Below are 19809 nucleotides of genomic sequence, written 5' to 3'. Positions count from 1 at the left end.
GTAAGTGACTTTGCGACCACATTGGAGCCTGTGCGCATTTACACTGCAGTCTGATAAAAATCACATTTTACTTGCAGTGTAAACTGCAAGTAAAATGGAAAAAATCATTAAAATGGAAAAAAATCAGATCTCAAAGAAATCAGATGTGGGCCACTTTGGCCTGCAGTGTAAACATAGTCAATGAGACGTGTAAAGAATGTTCACTATGTTATTTAATGCCAAAATTGTTTTTGGATTACAAAAAGAAACATATGTTCAATGTATCATAAGATTTTCATCCATCCATCCATTTTCTACCGCTTATTCCCTTTTGGGGTCACGGGGGGCGCTGGCGCCTATTTCAGCTACAATCGGGCGGAAGGCGGTGTATACCCAGGACAAGTCGCCATCTCATTGCAGGGCCAACACAGATAGACAGACAACATTCACACACTAGGGCCAATTTAGTGTTGCCAATCAACCTATCCCCAGGTGCATGTCTTTGGAAGTGGGAGGAAGCCGGAGTACCCGGAGGGAACCCACGCATTCACGGGGAGAACATGCAAACTCCACACAGAAAGATCCCGAGCCTGGATTTGAACCCAGGACTGCAGGACCTTCGTATTGTGAGGCAGACGCACTAACCCCTCTGCCACCGTGAAATTAGGACTCTTATCACATTATTGCCAATTATTTTGTTGTTTTTGCAAAACGGTGACATTTTTTAAAGTAGAATTAAGACGTTTGTCGTAATTTTGCAAAGTAAAATTCCCGATTATTATTATAACATTGCCAACATTTCAAAGTTGCCTTACAAAATTGGAATTAAAAAAAAAAAAAAGGTTCTGTTTCTGTAACATTGCAATATTTTCCCGTAAAATTCATACTTTTTTTAATGTAAAATAATTACTTTTTAATGCAAAATGGTGACATTTGTCATCTAAAATTTGTGCTTTTATCACATTTTTGCCAAATCTTTTGTTGTTCTTGTAAAACGGTGACATTTTTTGAGAAGAATTATGACCTTTGTCACAATTTTGCCAACTAAAATTCCTGATAATTATTATAATATTGCCAACATTTCAAAGTTTTCTTATCAAATTGTGACTTTTGCCAAGTAAAATTGCGACCCTTTTCATATTATTGTCCAAATCTTAACCTTTTCTTGCAAAATTGCGACGATTATTGAGGAAAATTCCAACTTTCATTATAATATTGCACAAATGTTCAGTTTTTCTTGTAAAATTTTGACTCGGGTTGGGTAAAATTACGACTTTTATTATAATACTGCCAAAAGTCTACGTTTTTCTTGTGAAATTCCAACAAATCTTTCACAAACCGCGTTTTTTTTTTGCATAGTATGTATATATTATTAATGTTGTAAATACAAATCTTTATTTATTTATATAGGATGGTAGTAAAGAGGTAGGTTTTTTTTCCGGCGGTCCCAAGAAGTTCAGAAATACACAAATGTGTGTTTGTGTGGTTGTAATTATCCATCCATTTTCTACCGCTTAGTCCCTTTTGGGGTCGCGGGGGGCGCTGGCGCCTATCTCAGCTACAATCGGGCGGAAGGCGGTGTACACCCTGGACAAGTCGCCACCTCATCGCAGGGCCAACACAGATAGACAGACAACATTCACACTCACATTCACACACTAGGGCCAATTTAGTGTTGCCAATCAACCTATCCCCAGGTGCATGTCTTTGGAAGTGGGAGGAAGCCGGAGTACCCGGAGGGAACCCACGCATTCACAGGGAGAACATGCAAACTCCACACAGAAAGATCCCGAGCCTGGATTTGAACCCAGGACTGCAGGACCTTCGTATTGTGAGGCAGACGCACTAACCCCTCTGCCACCGTGAAGCCCATAATATAAGATTTTCAATAATGACCTTTTTGGTGATCCCTTTTATTCTAAAAAGAATCAAAATACATTTTGGAACTGATACCAAAATATTGTTAACGGGACAACCCTACATTATATATGTGTTTAACACGCTGTAATGTTTGGCTGAATGCTAAATAAAACGTTTCATGGTTTGACAGTTAATATGATCACTAAACAGGTTTGTTTATGTTGTTGGAAACGGTCACACCGCGGTGAGGGACAAGCCGGCTTGCCTTGGTTTCTTCTGTCTCGTGAATTGCATGTTTTACTTTGAAAAGTAACTCCTCTCGTTTCAGATCAATTGTAGTGATGGGATCGGCAGTTCTTTTGACTGTACTGAATCACTAGAATCAGTTCCTTAAATTGATTCGTTCAAAAGATTCCTTCACCGAAACACTTCTGCAGCAGCAGTTCTGTGTGCAGGTCGGCGAATCATGAGTCAGTCAGTGACAGCTTCCCCAGCGGCAGATCGCGGTGTGTGTCAGTTCGCGAACAACTCAAGCCCTCAGCACCCAATGAACGACGCGCACAGTGACTGAACGAGATCCTCAATGTGACGTCCTCCTCCACGACACAGTCAGTTCTCTGTGTCAGTAGGTTTGCGAGTCCTGAGAGCGAGAGCGTTGTCGTTCACTGAGTGATTCATGTCGTTAATCCGCGGTGACCGAATCGTTCCCTCGGTCCCTCCCCCCGCCCCCATGATGAGTAGCTGGCTGCGTCGAGGGTTCAGTGAGTCACAGAATGCGCCAGTTCCACTCATACCGGCATGGTCGCGGCGGAGCTCAACTGGATTGAGAAAGGAACGCATCACTTCATGAACTGATTCGGTTCAGTATGTTCACTCAAAAGATCTGTTCATTCGAACGAATCGTTCGCGAACGACACAACACTAATCACTTGCCCTTCCTTTTGTGTCATCAGTCTGACCCCTGATTGTTTCAACCTGTTCTCCATCACCCTCATGTGTCTTATAAGCCCACGCCTCCCCTTGTTCTGTGCCAGATTGTCTCGAGTATTCGTGCCTCTCTAGCATCCCGCCCATGCCTTGCCTCGTCTCACGTTTGTATACCTTGATCCTAAACTCCTTCGTTGCTATTTTGAGTTTTCTTTTTCTCCTCCTCAGCAGAGTGATTTTGTGTTATTTAGTTTTACAGCCAAAGTGGTGAGTTTTCAATTTTTCTTACAGTTTTTTCTTTCCTCAAATTTTCGAGTGACATTTTTGGTCAACATTTATTAGATTAGAGAAAGTGTAGAATTTTCATAGCCATTGTTTCTTCCTCCTGTTGGAGCATTTTGTGTTTATAATAAGTTTCATAGAATATACGGCGGCAATTATAGTTTGTCATTGTTTTTGTGTTTTCCTCCTTTTGGAGTGATTTTGGTTGTTCCTTTTTTTTTTGGAACCTTTTTCGCCAACTAGTTTAGTTATTGTAGATATTAAATTGCCCCGACTCTGGCGGTGAAAGGAAGCTTTCAAAATAAAAGCCTGCCGAAATATCCTTTTGACCAAGCCTGACAGAAACATCAATGGGTGAGCGACACTGATCTTAGTTCCCTTTAATAATACCAAGTCTCATAGACTTAAATTGATGTTTGTACCAGTACATGTTTCCCATTGAGCTCTTTTATATTAGTGTGGCTCACAAAACTGCAGAAATATAAAACTTATGAAAGCAACGAAAAGGTCATGGTGACTCAGTTCATTCTGTGCTTAGTTTATTACTCTAAACTAGACTGCAAAGATGAATCAAAGCCATTCACCAAATATATTTTATTAAGTTGTAAATTTGTGGTAAGTCTTTTTTTCTCCCAGTCTTATTGCCCATAAAAACATTACATTTAAAAGGGTCATATTATAACTTTTCTTTTCAATATTTCAAACACTTGTGGTCTACATAACATATAATGGGCGTGCTTTGGTCCGAAATTTGCATTGATTTAGTTTTCTTCAAGCCTCTTTCTAGCTGTCTGTTCAGAGTAAGGCTGGGCGATATATCGATATACTCGATATATCGCGGGTTTGTTTCTGTACGATATAAAAAATGACTATATCGTGATATTCGAGTATATTTTCTCACACAGTTGCTTTTAGCTGCGGGCATTACACTGCATGCGTTTCCCACTCTTTCTTGTCTCTCCTTCTCACAGAGACATGAAAAACAAGCGCACCTACTTACATACGTCAGGCGTGCAACGTCACACACCCTCCCCGAGCAGAGAGGTAGCTACTAGGGTTGCACATCTCTCTCTGATAAACGATTCGATATGTATCTAGATACACAGGTTACGATTCGATTAAAAAACGATATCCTTTTATTACAGACCGATTCGATTCGATTCGATTCTGAATGATACGATTCGATTTGAAGGTTAATATTCAAGACTACAAATCCCCAAGCATTGTGGCTTTATGACACTGGAAAAACAAAACAAAATCACATGTCAATGTATTTATTTTTAGACATGGACCAAAAAAAGTCTGGCTGAATTGTAGGATGGGAACTCCAGATGTAAAAGTAGCACAGAATAGTAACAACAAAGTGCAATATTTCAGCCTGAGCATAGTTTTGAACACTAGAGGTAGGTATAACAAAGATTCAATATTTCAATCTGAGCATATAGTGTTTTGAACACTAGAGGTAGGTAACAAAGATTCAATAATTCAATCTGAGCATATAGTGTTTTGAACACAAGAGGTAGGTAAGAAAGATTCAATATTTCAATATGAGCATATAGTGTTTTGAACACTAGAGGTAGGTAACAAAGATTCTATATTTTAATCTGAGCATATAGTGTTTTGAACACTAGAGGTAGGTAACAAAGAGTCAATATTTCAATCTGAGCATATAGTGTTTTGAACACTAGAGGTAGGTAATAAAGATTCAATATTTCAATCTGAGCATATAGTGTTTTGAACACTAGAGGTAGGTAATAAAGATTCAATATTTCAATCTGCGCATATAGTGTTTTGAACACTAGAAGTAGGTATAACAAAGATTCAATATTTCAATCTGAGCATATAGTGGTTTGAACACAAGAGGTAGGTAAGAAAGATTCAATAATTCAATCTGAGCATATTGTGTTATAAACACAATATGGCGTCCCACTGGATGTGAATTCTCCCTGCCCACTGGGTGTGAGTTTTCCTTGCCCTTTTGTGGGTTCTTCCGAGGATGTTGTAGTCGTAATGATTTGTGCAGTCCTTTGAGACATTTGTGATTTGGGGCTATATAAATAAACATTGATTGATTGATTGAACACTAGAGGTAGGTAACAAAGAGTCAATATTTCAATCTGAGCATATTGTGTTATGATCAATAGAGGTAGGTAACAAAGATTCAATATTTCAATCTGAGCATATAGTGTTTTGAACACTAGAGGTAGGTAACAAAGATTCAATAATTCAATCTGAGCATATAGTGTTTTGAACACTAGAGGTAGGTAACAAAGGTGCAACATTACAATGTAATTAAGTTACACACCTATAACACATCTCAAAATCTGGCACGGGGTTTTAACGCACCGTACTCTTGGCCGTGTTTCCTCTTTGCATGCTGGTCGAGATTTGTAGTGCTGCCAGTGTACGTCAACGATGCTCGACACAATTTACAAATAGCATGGCTTCTGTCGAGCTTCCCTTCCTTCTTATAAAACCCACACTGCAAAAACTGAAATCTGAGTAAGATGAAATATCTCAAATAAGGGTGATATTTGCTTATTTTCTGTCTGGTAAGATAATTCTTCTCACTAAGCAGATTTTATGTTGGAGTATTTTACTTGTTTTAAGGGTTTTGCCCCTAAACGATCTCAGTAAGATATTAAAGCTTGTTTCCGACATTTTATGACCTATTTTGAGTAAAATATGCTTGAAAATATTTTTGTCCAAGTGTCGAAAACACACCCAGCAATGGTGCACAGGAAAGCAGGGAAGAAGAGGGGGAAAAGGTGGCCAAAATGTTCAAAAGTCCCAATTGTGTCCAAAATACCTCCCCCGGGTTCCAGTCCCATGAGTCCCGCCGCCGGCCACACAAGTCCTGGGATACAAAATATTGTCCTCAACGCACCCAGCAAAGTCCCACGGGAAGTAGAGGGGAAAAATGAGAAAAGCCGCCAAAAGTCCCCCAAAATTTCCTAAATACCTACCCAGGTTCGAGTCCCAACCGGGTTCGAGTTTGAGTTTGAGTGCACACTCGAACCCGGGTGGGACTTTTTGAACATTTCCCCGACTTTTCTCACTTTTCTCCCCACCTTCCTGTGGGACTCTGCTGGGCGCGTTTTGGACATTTAGGGCATCCCGCGCTAGGAATTCACTGGGGAGCCAAGGGGGCGCCAGCCTGCAAAAGTTTGGGAACCATTGCTGTAGACCAAGAATCACCGACCCGTCATTTGCAAATCGACCAGTCAATTGCAATTGAACCGTCAATTGCAATCCACCAGTCGATCTTTGGAACGAAACAGTCGATCCCGAAAAGATTAGGGGAAAAAATTACATTATTGCAGTAGTGCCTTCCTCTACGTGAGAGTGGCAAACAGACCAGCCAACATGTACACATGTTAAAACCTCGAATACACATGCATGCTTTGCTGATTTCCAGTTTTCCAAAAAGAGCAGCAAACTCGCAGCCCAAAAGCTCGTTTTTTTGTTTGTCCTCTTTTAATCGTAGAAACACAACTACACAACAACACAAACAATGGGGGAGAACTGAGCAAAAGGCATAATGACACACAGCTGAAATGTTGACTTACATAACAAAGCTGAAAAGCAGGGATCTTGAGCTCAAAACAGTTTGTGACCACAGCTGAAGCCCAATCAACAGGCGACAGAGTGTCCATACACAGACTGTTGTAATATATAAATAATATATATATATTCTACATATATTGTACATATGTGGGGACTCTTAGCCATGGTGGTGCTAAAACAAGAACTGTAACGCATTTTTCGGACTATAAGTCGCAGTTTTTTTCAAAGTTTGGCCGGGGGTGCGACTTATACTAATGAGCGACTTATGTGTGAAATTATTAACACATTACCGTAAAATATCAAATAATAATTGGGACGGCGTGGCACAGTGGAAGAGTGGCCGTGCGCAACCCGGGGGTCCCTGGTTCAATCCCCACCTAGTACCAACTTCGTCACGTCCGTTGTGTCCTGAGCAAGGCACTTCACCCTTGCTCCTGATGGGTGCTGGTTAGCGCCTTGCATGGCAGCTCCCTCCATCAGTGTGTGAATGTGTGTGTGAATGGGTAAATGTGGAAGTAGTGACAAAGCGCTTTGAGTACCTTGAAGGTAGAAAAGCGCTATACAAGTACAACCCGTTTATTTATTTATTTATAAACTCAAAATAAGGCACAAGGAGTACCTGGTGGAACTTCATTTTTTAACATTTTCTGCTGGTGGTGTGCCTCTGGATTTTTAAATGGAAAAAAATGTCCCTTGTCTCAAAAAAGGTTGAAAAACACTGATATAGCAAACCAAAAAATATATATTTTACAGTTGCCTTGACTTTGACCCATTTATTTATTTATTTATAAATATTATTTAGCTCATTCAGGTAAGAGACCAGACCATAATTTGATTTACCTGGACCCCGACTTAAACAAGTTGGAAAACTTATTCGAGTGTTACCATTTAGTGGTCAAGTGTACGGAATATGTACTTTACTGTGCCATCTACTAATAAAAGTTTTAATCAATCAATCAAAAACGTGTAAGATTAATGGGATTTACCAATTAGGAGTGACAGATTGTTTGGTAAACGTATAGCATGTTCTATATGTTATAGTTATTTGAATGACTCTTACCATAATATGTTACGTTAACATACCAGGCACCTTCTCAGTTGGTTATTTATGCGCCATATAACGTACACTTATTCAGCCTGTTGTTCACTATTCTTTATTTATTTTAAATTGCCTTTCAAATGTTTGGTGACCGCAGGATTAGGTCTCTGCTTTTTGCAGATGATGTGGTCCTGATGCTTCATCTGACCGGGATCTTCAGCTCTCACTGGATCGGTTCGCAGCCGAGTGTGAAGCGACCGGAATGAGAATCAGCACCTCCAAGTCCGAGTCCATGGTTCTCACCCGGAAAAGGGTGGAATGCCATCTCCGGGTTGGGGAGGAGACCCTGCCCCAAGTGGAGGAGTTCAAGTACCTAGGAGTCTTGTTCACGAGTGGGGGAAGAGTGGATCGTGAGATCGACAGGCGGATCGGTGCGGCGTCTTCAGTAATGCGGACGTTGTATCGATCCGTTGTGGTGAAGAAGGAGCTGAGCCGGAAGGGAAAGGTCTCAATTTACCGGTCGATCTACGTTCCCATCCTCACCTATGGTCATGAGCTTTGGGTCATGACCGAAAGGATAAGATCACGGGTACAAGCGGCCGAAATGAGTTTCCTCCGCCGTGTGGCGGGGCTCTCCCTTAGAGATAGGGTGAGAAGCTCTGCCATCCGGGAGGAACTCAAAGTAAAGCCGCTGCTCCTCCACATCGAGAGGAGCCAGATGAGGTGGTTCGGGCATCTAGTCAGGATGCCACCCGAACGCCTCCCTAGGGATGTGTTTAGGGCACGTCCAACCGGTAGGAGGCCACGGGGAAGACCCAGGACACGTTGGGAAGACTATGTCTCCCAGCTGGCCTGGGAACGCCTCGGGATCCCCCGGGAAGAGCTAGACGAAGTGGCTGGGGAGAGGGAGGTCTGGGTTTCCCTGCTTAGGCTGCTGCCCCCGCGACCCGACCTCGGATAAGCGGAAGAAGATGGATGGATGGATGCCTTTCAAATGTCTATTCTTAGTGTTGGGTTTTATCAAATAAATTTCCCCAAAAAATGCGACTTGTACTCCAGTGTGACTTATAAAACTTTTTTTCCTTCTTTATTATGCATTTTCGGCAGGTGCAACTTATATTCCGGAGCGACTTATACTCCGAAAAATACGGTACTCACTCAAGAAAGCCGTATCACTTGATGGAAACTCGATTGAAACCATTATTACACCCGGAACCTTTTATTACCCGCATGACTGTATTTTCTGGTATAACCAATAATTTAGACTTCATAGTTACCTGCTCCTGTCGGTGTGCATTATTTACTTTCTACCCTGTTATCAAGTCAATTAAAAACACATTTAAAACGCAATGTGATTGTTTTAGCTGTAGTCTTTTGTGTGTGCTCCTGTTTGTCCCAGTGTATATAACATACACCTTATACACAGACCTACAAACAAATCTTATGAGCTTGATAATAAGATTATTAAATAAGATCATTAAACAGTAATTAGTAGGGGTGTGGGAAAAAATCGATTGGAATACGAATCGAATCGTTTATGTTGTGCGATTCAGAATCGATTCTAATTTTTTAAAAAACTATTTTTTTTAAATTACAAAAAAAAATGTTTTTTATTTTTATCAATCCAACAAAACAATACACAGCAATACCATAACAATGCAATCCAATTCCAAAACCAAACCTTACCCAGCAACACTCAGAACTGCAATAAACTGAGCAATTGAGAGGAGACACAAACACGACACAGAACAAACCCAAAGTATTGAAACATAAATGAATATTATCAACAACAGTATCAATATTAGTTATAATTTCAGCGTAGCAGTGATTAAAATTCCCTCATTGACCTTATCATTAGACATTTATAAAAATGAAAAAAAAGTGTCACAGTGGCTTACACTTGCATCGCATCTCATAAGCTTGACAACACACTGTGTCCAATGTTTTCACAAAGATAAAAGAAGTCATATTTTTGGTTCGTTTAATAGTTAAAACAAATTTTCAACAATGCAATCAGTTGATAAAACAGTGTCCTTTACAATTATAAAAGCTTTTTACAAAAATCTACTACTCTGCTTGCATGTCAGCAGACTGGGGTAGATCCTGCTGAAATCCTATGTATTGAATGAATACAGAATCCTTTTAAATCGGGAAAAAAATCGTTTTTTGAATAAAAAAAAATCGATATATTATTGAATCGTGACCCCAAGAATCGATATTGAATCGAATCGTGGGACACCCAAAGATTCACAGCCCTAGTAATTAGCCAAACATGATTGTAAAACAAAACACTTACTGTATGATTGCAATCGTGTTGTCCCGATACCAATATTTTGGTACCGTTCCCAAAATTATTTTGATACTTTTCGGCACTTTTCTAAACAAAGGGGACCGCAAAAAATTGTATTATTGGCTTTATTTGAAAAAAGATCTTACGGTATATTAAACATATGTTTCTTATTGCAAGTTTGTCCTTCGATAAAATAGAGAGCATACAAGACAGCTTGTCTTTTATTGGTAAGTAAGCAAACAAAGGCTTGTAATTTAGTCTGCTGACATATGCAGTAACATATTGTGTCATTTCTCATTCTATTTTGTCAAAATTATGAAGGACAAGTGGTAGAAAATACATTCTTAATCTACTTGTCCATTTACTGTTAATATCTGCTTACTTTCTCTTTTAACATGTTCTAGCTACACTTCTGTTAAAATGTAATAATCACTCATTATTCTGTATTTTGGATGGTTTACATTAGTTTTGGATGATACCACAAGTTTGGATACCCAGTCATTACAGGATTTAAATCCTCATGTGTCCAGGGACATAATTCCTGAGTTTATAAACATAAAATACTTTTTTTTTTTAAAAACGAAAGAAGATATGATGCCAAAAAATATTGACGTAATCATAGTACGGTAGTATCGACTAGATCTGCTCTTGTACTTGGTATCATTACAGTGGATGTTAGATCCACCAATGGCGTTTGTTTACATTTTGGTAAATGCCATGGCTTAAAGCACCTCTTCCTGAGGGAGTTTCAGTATTATAACTTCACCTTTTTGGTTAGTTTTTAAGCCAAAATGCGTCCGTTCTCCCTTTTCTGTCCACACACTGTGTCTGCTCCAAGACTCCATGTTTGTGTGCCGCCTAACATGCTTGTTTGCTACTAAACCAGCAACGTCATGACGTGACGATGACGGGAGTGCAGGGGACTGGTACTTTTCAGAGGTGGTATAGTACCGAATATGATTCATTAGTATCGCGGTACTATACTAATAACGGTATACCGTACAACCCTAGACTGCACAGATGGGCACGAGTATATTTGCTACTCAAACATAGGTCCTAAGGAAAGAAAAATAAACCTGTGAAGGCCAGAAACTGCACAGTGCTTGGCAACAGGTGTAAAGTGGAGCCTAGTGCACTAATGTGTTGGCACGCCTGAGCCCACCTTATTGTTTCTTTACTGAGCACAGAAGGCTGCCAAAAAAGGGAAGATAAGTACTTTAGCAGTCTCAAAACCTCAGCCATAATCCTTCTTCACCCTCAGGAAAACATTATTTATAGCAGTATGTATTTTCACTTTTCTTCTAAATGAAATTTGAGTACAGAAGCAGAACGGGACGCAGCTGCTTGGAGAAGTGTGTTGCCTTGTGGCATGATCTACAAGAACCAACAACTTGGCCTCGGAGATTACAACAAGGGAAATGTTCATGAGGAGTTCATACCATGCCAAGTATGACTGTGTCAAATTCAAGCAAGTTCAAAGCACTTTCCCGCTAACAGGGTTTTTGATTTTATTTTAAGCTGATGTACACCTGAACTGCAAATATATCATACAGGGTTTCCCTGTTAGGGCAACCCCCTTAACAACAGAGAGCCACCACCTAAGCTAAAGTCTTAACAAAAAAAACAAAAAAAAGTCTTAACAAGCTGCTCTGCTTAGTTCTGCGTCTGCCTCTGTCAGTATGTCTCTACAGCACCCAGCATTGTCCCACCCACAGAACCGTCTGATTGGTTACACGCAGAGCGGTAACAGCCAATCAGCAGTGTGTATTCAGAGCGCATGTAACAGCCAATTAGCAGTGTGTATTCAGAGCGCATGTAACGTGGAGTGAGCAGAAAGGTGTTTTTAGCAGGTAAGGCAGCGGGCTCTCCCCAAATGATAATAAACACCTCCCAGTCAACTACTAGTAACATCACTATGAGCCCGTTGACGTTCTAGAAACAAGCGGCAGCTCAGCTCGCTCGCAGCCCTTGAAGTGAAGGCTGATTAGCTGTTAGCGTAACGTTAGCTCACTGTGCAGTGTGTGTGTGTGTGTGTGTTACGGACAGCAAAGCCCTGTCTGTCTGAGAAAAAGACAAGCATAATTGACTTACAGTTAAAAAACAAGTTTTTTCACTTTACCTTTTTCTGTGTTGATTGAGCTTTGTTGAAGCGGCAAAAAAGGACATTATATTAAATTAAGAGTTTCTGTCTCTGATAGTTAATATAATAATGTAACTGCATCGTAAAGCCTACATGAACTCCATGGTGTTCAGGGATGAATAGTCTCTCCTATTGCTATTGTACAATTATTTTCAGCTATAGTTACATTAATCATTAGTAATGTAGCAGCCTAGTTTTGAATGGCAGGGTCCCTGCTATCACATGTTGATAAAAATAGAACATTTACATAAGAAAAATGAACTACAGGCTTCCCAAATGCTTTAATAAATCCAAGCCGAGACCCCAAAAGGGACAAGCGGCAGAAAATGAATGGATGGATGCATGGATGGATGGATGGATGGATGGATGGATGGATTGATTGATTGATGGCTGGATGGATGGAGTTGAGCATATGTCAGCATATGGCCCCACTTTTAACTCTTTTTTTCAAACGCTTATTGCAAACGCTTACTTACAGTAAGTCATTAACTTGACTTTGTAAGTCATTATTTTAGTATCTCAGGTAACTAGGACTGTTTTGTTTTTACTTTACGGAAAAAATATGGAGATATATATCGTATATTGCTATTCAGCAAATGGAGCGGAAAACACAACCAAAAGTTGTAGGCTTCTTCACGCGACGAAGCCGGACTACTTCACCACAGTCTGTAGTCTACTGCCCCCAGGCTGTGGTGGCAGCGAGGAGGTGAAGACGTGACGGCGACAGGCCGAGTTACACCGATCCTTACACCCACCCATCCCCTTCCCCTCGCCCTGGAGAGTCACCAGCTTAACTAACACATTTTCTGGGGGAAACACTGTCATATATGTACAAACCTGTTTCTTGCGAAGCTTGCAGATCTGCTGTTCCACCATAGTGATCTCCCGGTCTACTCGGTCCATGTTCTGGATCAGCTCTTCCTTGGAGAAGCGAGCTGGCACCAGATCCAAGTCAGGGTCCATGTGGACCGGGCTCACAGGGGAGATTGGCTCGAGCTTCCCCATCGAACTTCCACGATCCTATAAAAAGTGGCATAACCGTAAGCATTTTTATTTGATGTCATTATAAACAATGTTAATTTTCATGACAAATAATTTTTGTTTGGTTATCATCAAAAAAACATTTTCCCCTGACGAAAATAAAACTCTAATGAACCAAAACAAACTGCATTTTGACTAAAACATGACAGAATTAACTGTCATTTTCATCTACGAATAGAAAGCAGCGGCTTTCCTTTGAGCTCCTCCCGGATGGCAGAGCTTCTCACCCTATCTCTAAGGGAGAGCCCCGCCAACCGGTGGAGGAAACTCATTTCGGCCCCTTCGTGATCTTGTCCTTTCAGTCATAACCCAAAGCTCATGATCATAGGTGAGGATGGGAACGTGGATCGACCGGTAAATTGAGACCTTTGCCTTCTGGCTTAGCTCCTTCTTCACCACAACAGATCGATACAGCGTCCGCATTACTGAAGACGCCGCACCGATCCTCCTGTTGATCAATCAATCAATCAATCAATGTTTATTTATATAGCCCCAAATCACAAATGTCTCAAAGGACTGCACAAATCATTACGACTACAACATCCTCGGAAGAACCCACAAAAGGGCAAGGAAAACTCACACCCAGTGGGCAGGGAGAATTCACATCCAGTGAGACGCCAGTGACTCTTCCCTCCCTCATGAACAAGACTCCTAGGTACTTGAACTCCTCCACTTGGGGCAAGATCTCCTCCCCAACCCAGAGATGGCACGCCACCCTTTTCCGGGGGAGAACCATGGACTCGTACTTGGAGGTGCTAATTCTCATCCCAGTCGCTTCACACTCGGCTGCAAACCGATCCAGTGAGAGCTGAAGATCCTGGCCAGGTGAAGCCATCAGGACCACATCATCAAAAGCAGAGACCTAATTCTGCTGCCACCAAACCGGATCCCCTCAACGCCTTGACTGCGCCTAGAAATTCTGTTCATAAGAGTTATGAACAGAATCGGTGACAAAGGGCAGCCTTGGCGGAGTCCAGCTCTCACTAAAAACGTGTCCGACTTAATGTCGGCAATGCGGATCAAGCTTTGTGTTAATGTTTACAATTTAAGGGATTAATTCCCTGAACTAAAGTATCCTTTGAGTGCCAAAACCAAAGGATTTTTATGAGTACCGTATTTTTCAGACCATAGATGAGCGTGTCTATTTTTATACAAAAAGCGCACCAGATTATAAGGCACATTAAAGGGGTCATATTATGATTTTTTTCGTAAATTTAAAACAGTATTTTGTGGTCTACATCAGTGGTCCCCAACCACCGGGCCGCAGAAGAATTGTTTTCATTTATTTATTAAATCAACATAAAAAACACAAGATACACTAACAATTAGTGCACCAAACTAAAAAAACTCCCTTTTTCATGACAACCCCCCACCCGGGCCGCGGGACAAATTATCAAGTGTTGACCGGTCCGCAGCTACAAAAAGCAAAAAGGTCATACATGTCATAGTGGTTCTTTGGTCAAACTGTTGCAGAGATTAGAGCTAGAGTAGCTTTCTAAATGTCTTTTCAGGATGCGCCGTTTTGTGGGCGGTCTTATTTACATGGCTCACCTTCTACAGCGTCTTTTCCCTGTCATTTTTGTTGTAGCGGTGTAGCGTGCAAGGACGGGAGTGGAAGAAGTTTCACACTTAAATCAATAACAGAGCAGTATCTTCTCATCCGTGGCTCAAACAGACAATCTGACATCAAAACATGTCAAGACACTTTCTCAAACCATCTATCCATCCATTTTCTACTGCTTGTCCCTTTCGGGGTCACGGGAGGGGTGCTGGAGCCTATCTCAGCTGCATTACCAACCACACACTTTTCCGGCTTTGAAGATAAAAGCGCTTTGCTATACATCTGGTTTAAATACATTAACAAAATAAAAATATCTTACATTATGAGCATGCTTTGTCAAATATGTTTTGTAATGTCATTCTGTGATATTTGCACCTAATAAAAATGCGAGTATGTCAGTTGAGGAATGTGGGGGACACGGTTGGGCTGTCTGAAATAGTGTGTAAATAATTTTATGGCTGGCTCGCATATGATGTCACGTCTGTTTTTCTTATTCTTGGCGTAATTCACACGGGCAGCTTGAGCGTAGCATTTAAGCAAGTGAGAGTGAGTGTAGAGCTTGAGCAGAAAATACCATATTGCTGTTCTGTTCTAGAGTGTTCCAATCGCCAAGTACTTTTTTATTCGACACAGATGACCACATTATAGCATATTTGGTGTTACTCATTTGCATCAAGAAAATATCCCAAATATTATCAAAAAGTAGATTAAATGTCTTCTAGGTTTAACGGTATATAGTAAATCTTGATATCGTTAGCAAATATTGCTGAAAAAAGGGGACATCTACAGCTAAATAATCAGACAAAATATAAACTTCCATCCATCCATTTTGTTCAATTACACAAGGCGACTCGGTAAAGAATCTGGGTATTATTTTCGACCCAACTCTCTCGTTTGAGTCGCGCATTAATCTCCGTAATATCGCTAAAATTTGTCCCATTTTGTCCACTAGCAACCCTGAGATTATTATTCATGGGTTCGTTACGTCTCATCTTGATTACTGTAACGTATTATTTTCAGGTCTCCCCTATGTCTAGCATTAAAAGATACAAAATGCGGCTGCTGGACTTTTGACAAAAACAAGAAAGTTTGATCATATTACACCTATACTGTATATACCTTTATTTACTTAAATTATATCTGTCCACAAATAGTCGTGATTAATTTTGAGTTAACGATGAACAGAATGGGATTAATCGCGATTCAATGATTTTTAATAGTAATACAATTACAGTAATTCATCTTACGTATAACTCGCAGTAAGACATATTTTTCCAAACAATTTTGGGCCACTTTGGGGTCTTCTTTTTTCTATTAAAACTCTTTTCTCACTCATATGTGCCCATCTACTCAAACACTCTTCACTGTGTCACAACGTCCTCTCTATTATCTTCACACTTGCTTTGTGTTGCACTTCTCCCTCTATCCTTTGGTGCACTTCATGAAGCAATTGCTTTTGACAAGACTTATGTAATGAGTTTACAGCCTGCATATCGCTCAGAGTAATTACTGGCAACGCTAAACATTTCCCAAAAAGAGATTGTGAATGCATTTTCTGGTGAATATCTGGTGTCCAGAATGCCACATAATTATAATTTCCACAGTACAATCAAGTACAATATTTTAATCTGCAGTTTTATTGTCAACCTTTTGAAATCTAGGTCAGCTCTTTTATTTACTAATTGCTGTTTTACAGCGCGTGTCGTCTTTAATCCCACCAGTCTGCATTCTGTATACAGGCGTTAGCTGTTACAGAACAATGTTTTATGACTTCTGTTATTTTGTAATTTTATACATGTGAAATGGGAAAATGCATTTTCAATGGCATGTGCACATTAAAGCTTAGCGCGTAGATATATTATTTTGTCACAAGAAATAACATACATATATATATACACAGTATATATATATATATATATATATATTTATGGGTTGTGAGTTTTTCCTTGCCCTTATGTGAGATCTGAACCGAGGATGTCGTTGTGGCTTGTGCAGCCCTTTGAGACACTTGTGATTTAGGGCTATATGAATAAACATTGATTGATTGATTGATTTATATATATATATATATATATATATATATATATATATATATATATATATATCCATCCATCCATCCATTTTCTACCGCTTATTCCCTTTCATATATATATATATATATATATTAGGGATGCACCGAAATGAAAATTTGTGGCCGAAGCCGAATAAAATTTAAACGCTTGGCCGAAAGCCGAATACCGAATAATGAATGTAGTTTTTCACAATTTTTTTAATATTGCATAAATAGCCTAGAATAAATATTTAGACATGTTTTTCAAATAAAGTAATTTTTTATTGAATATTGACATTTTTTTAATATTCCAGTAGTCTTTGCTTTTCAAAAAAAGCACAGTTTTTCATTTATATTAGGCCTTCAAACAAAAAAATGCATTCCAAAAAAAAATTAAGTGCATTCAAGTGGATAAACCCACAACAAATGAATTATTGTCCTTTTGGCAAAAGTCTGCTTAGCCACAGTAGATATGCTAATAATGTAAACAGAAGGCTTAAGTAAATCTCAATTAAGTGTGTGCTTGTAACCTCTTACACTTATACAGGTAGCCTACACAACAGGCTAATAATGTAAACAGAGGCCCCACTATATCTCAATAAGTGTGTGCTTGTAACCTCATACACTTATACAGGTACACAACATATCCCAACGTCACCACGTCACTGCACGTTGGTTGATTGCATCACTGCGTAAAAAAATTGCGTCACACGCCACTATTCGGCCTTGTTTTTAACTCATTCCACCGAAGGCCGAATGTGGCTTTTTTTGCCATATTCGGCCGAATATATACGGTTACCGATTAATCGGTGCATCCCTAATATATATACACGCACAAAAATACAGATATATGTATATACACCCATACGTACATACACACATTTATAGATGTATATACACACACACACACACACACACACACACACACAGTTTAAATGTATATGTGAATACAAAATACATATGTGTGTACATATATACATACATCTATATACATACATCTATATATATATATATATATATACACATATATAAATATATGTATATATATATATACATGTATATACATACATATATACACATATAGTTATATATACATATACACATATATATACATACATATATACACACACACACACACACACACACACACACACATATATATATATATATATATATATATATATATATATATATATATATATATATATATATATATATATATATATATATATATATTCATTGAGAAGTTTATTGACATCTTAAAGAATTGAATCCATGTAATGCTTTAAAATGCAAATGGATGGCACAAAAAGCCAAAAGGCTTTTTTCCATTGTGGTCTATTAAATATTCATCAAAATAGCGACTCCGCAACAGATGGCGTTTTGTGTGTTTAAGATTGCGAAAACAATTCCCATTGTGCAGCCTTTTTTTAGAACATAATTTTGTAAATTTGTTCAAAACTTGTAAAGTTTGAAATAAATACCTGAAGTTATGTACAACACATGTGTTCCAGCTAGGTTTTCTAATGTTCTTCATTTTTTAAATATCAAGTGATCATTTTGGTGTATTCTTTTTGAATCACCTTGTATATATAAACACATATACAAGGGCTGTTAAATGATTACTTTTTTAAAATCAGACAAATCTCGTTTTAATTATGATTATTCACAGGTGATTACTTGCTTGCATAATCAACATTTTCTTAAGAAAAGACTTCAATATTTGTACACAAATGCAATTTTATTTTTAGAATGAAGAACAAGTGTTTTCCTTTTTTGCGTGTCATTTATTTGCACAGAAACTTGGTAATAGTTTTATCTAGAATCCTTTCAGGCTGTATTTTGGAGAGAAATTTGCCAGCCGGCACAAAAGTCCATTATGTATTGATGTATTCATTGATATGATCAGACCGTAGAGTGGTCAAGGTAAAAGAGGTTATACGGTCAAAATATATTGCATGATTAATCTAAGTGAATACATGATAAATGCAAAAAAAAAGTTTGTGATTAATCCCATGATTTAATACATTCATTTTAACAGCCCTAGTATATATACATATACAGGTATATACTGTATATACATATATAAAATCGGTCAACTTGACAGTTGCAGCTGACATTGCGCACTCCAAATGTGGAGATGCGTTATTCATGAGGCAGGAGTCAGCGATAAACACCAATTTCGTAGTTCTTATTGTTACATGATGGAGACAGTGTTGCCAGATGTCACAAGTTTAACAAGAAACCAGCTGTGTAAAAGAGTTGCTTCTGATAAATTGATAATAAGCGGACTTGGTAACACTAAACAGAGAAGTAGCCCAAGGTAGACATCGCATTTTAGTCTGATCCCCAAAGTAAATGCTTAAAGGCCTACTGAAACCCACTACTACCGACCACGCAGTCTGATAGTTTATATATCAATGATGAAATATTAACATTGCAACACATGCCAATACGGCCTTTTTAGTTTACTAAATTGCAATTTTAAATTTCCCACAAAGTATCTTGTTGAAAACGTCAGTATGATGACGTCTCGGGTTGTAGCAGACATTTTTTTCCCAGCCCGATCCCAGCAATCAGTAGTCTGCTTTAATCGCATAATTACACAGTATTCTGGACACCTGTCTTGCTGAATCTTTTGCAATTTGTTCAATTAATAATGGAGACGTCAAAGAAGAAAGATGTAGGTGGGAAGCGGTGTATTGCGGCTGCCTTTAGCAACATAAACACAGCCGGTGTTTTCTTGTTTACATTCCCGAAGGTGAAGCTTTACTATTGAACACAGCGGTCAAGCGAACATGGTTCCCGACCACATGTCAAACGGCAGGTTTCGGTGAGAAAATTGTGGTAATACGTTGGCTCTTACCGTAGACATGAGCGGAGCTTGCGTCGTTCCTCGTGCACCTGTCAAAGAGGCAGCTGCGTGGCTTCCCTCAGAGACACTGGCGGTCACCACACCCGTGGCCACACCCCTCCGACTTTCAGGTGCGACAGTATAATCTCACTACAACACTAGTAACACAATAAGCACATAAGGGATTTTCCAGAATTACCCTAGTAAATGTGTCTAATA

General features: G+C 39.2%; 1 protein-coding gene across 8 annotated transcripts in view; it reads right to left on the bottom strand.

Annotated features, from left to right (window-relative positions):
- The window catches only part of ncor2 (nuclear receptor corepressor 2), a 245010-nt gene that overhangs the window by 152044 nt on the left and 73157 nt on the right, over positions 1–19809 (bottom strand). For all 8 annotated transcript variants that reach the window (XM_061906950.1, XM_061906951.1, XM_061906943.1 and 5 more), the window contains exon 5: positions 12922–13104. In XM_061906950.1, coding sequence (XP_061762934.1) covers positions 12922–13104 — 183 coding nt within the window. The remainder of the gene's footprint in view (positions 1–12921; positions 13105–19809) is intronic.

The sequence above is a fragment of the Nerophis ophidion genome, linkage group LG07, assembly GCF_033978795.1.
Source record: "Nerophis ophidion isolate RoL-2023_Sa linkage group LG07, RoL_Noph_v1.0, whole genome shotgun sequence".
NCBI lineage: Eukaryota > Metazoa > Chordata > Actinopteri > Syngnathiformes > Syngnathidae > Nerophis > Nerophis ophidion.
This window is presented reverse-complemented; position numbering and strand designations above follow the sequence as displayed.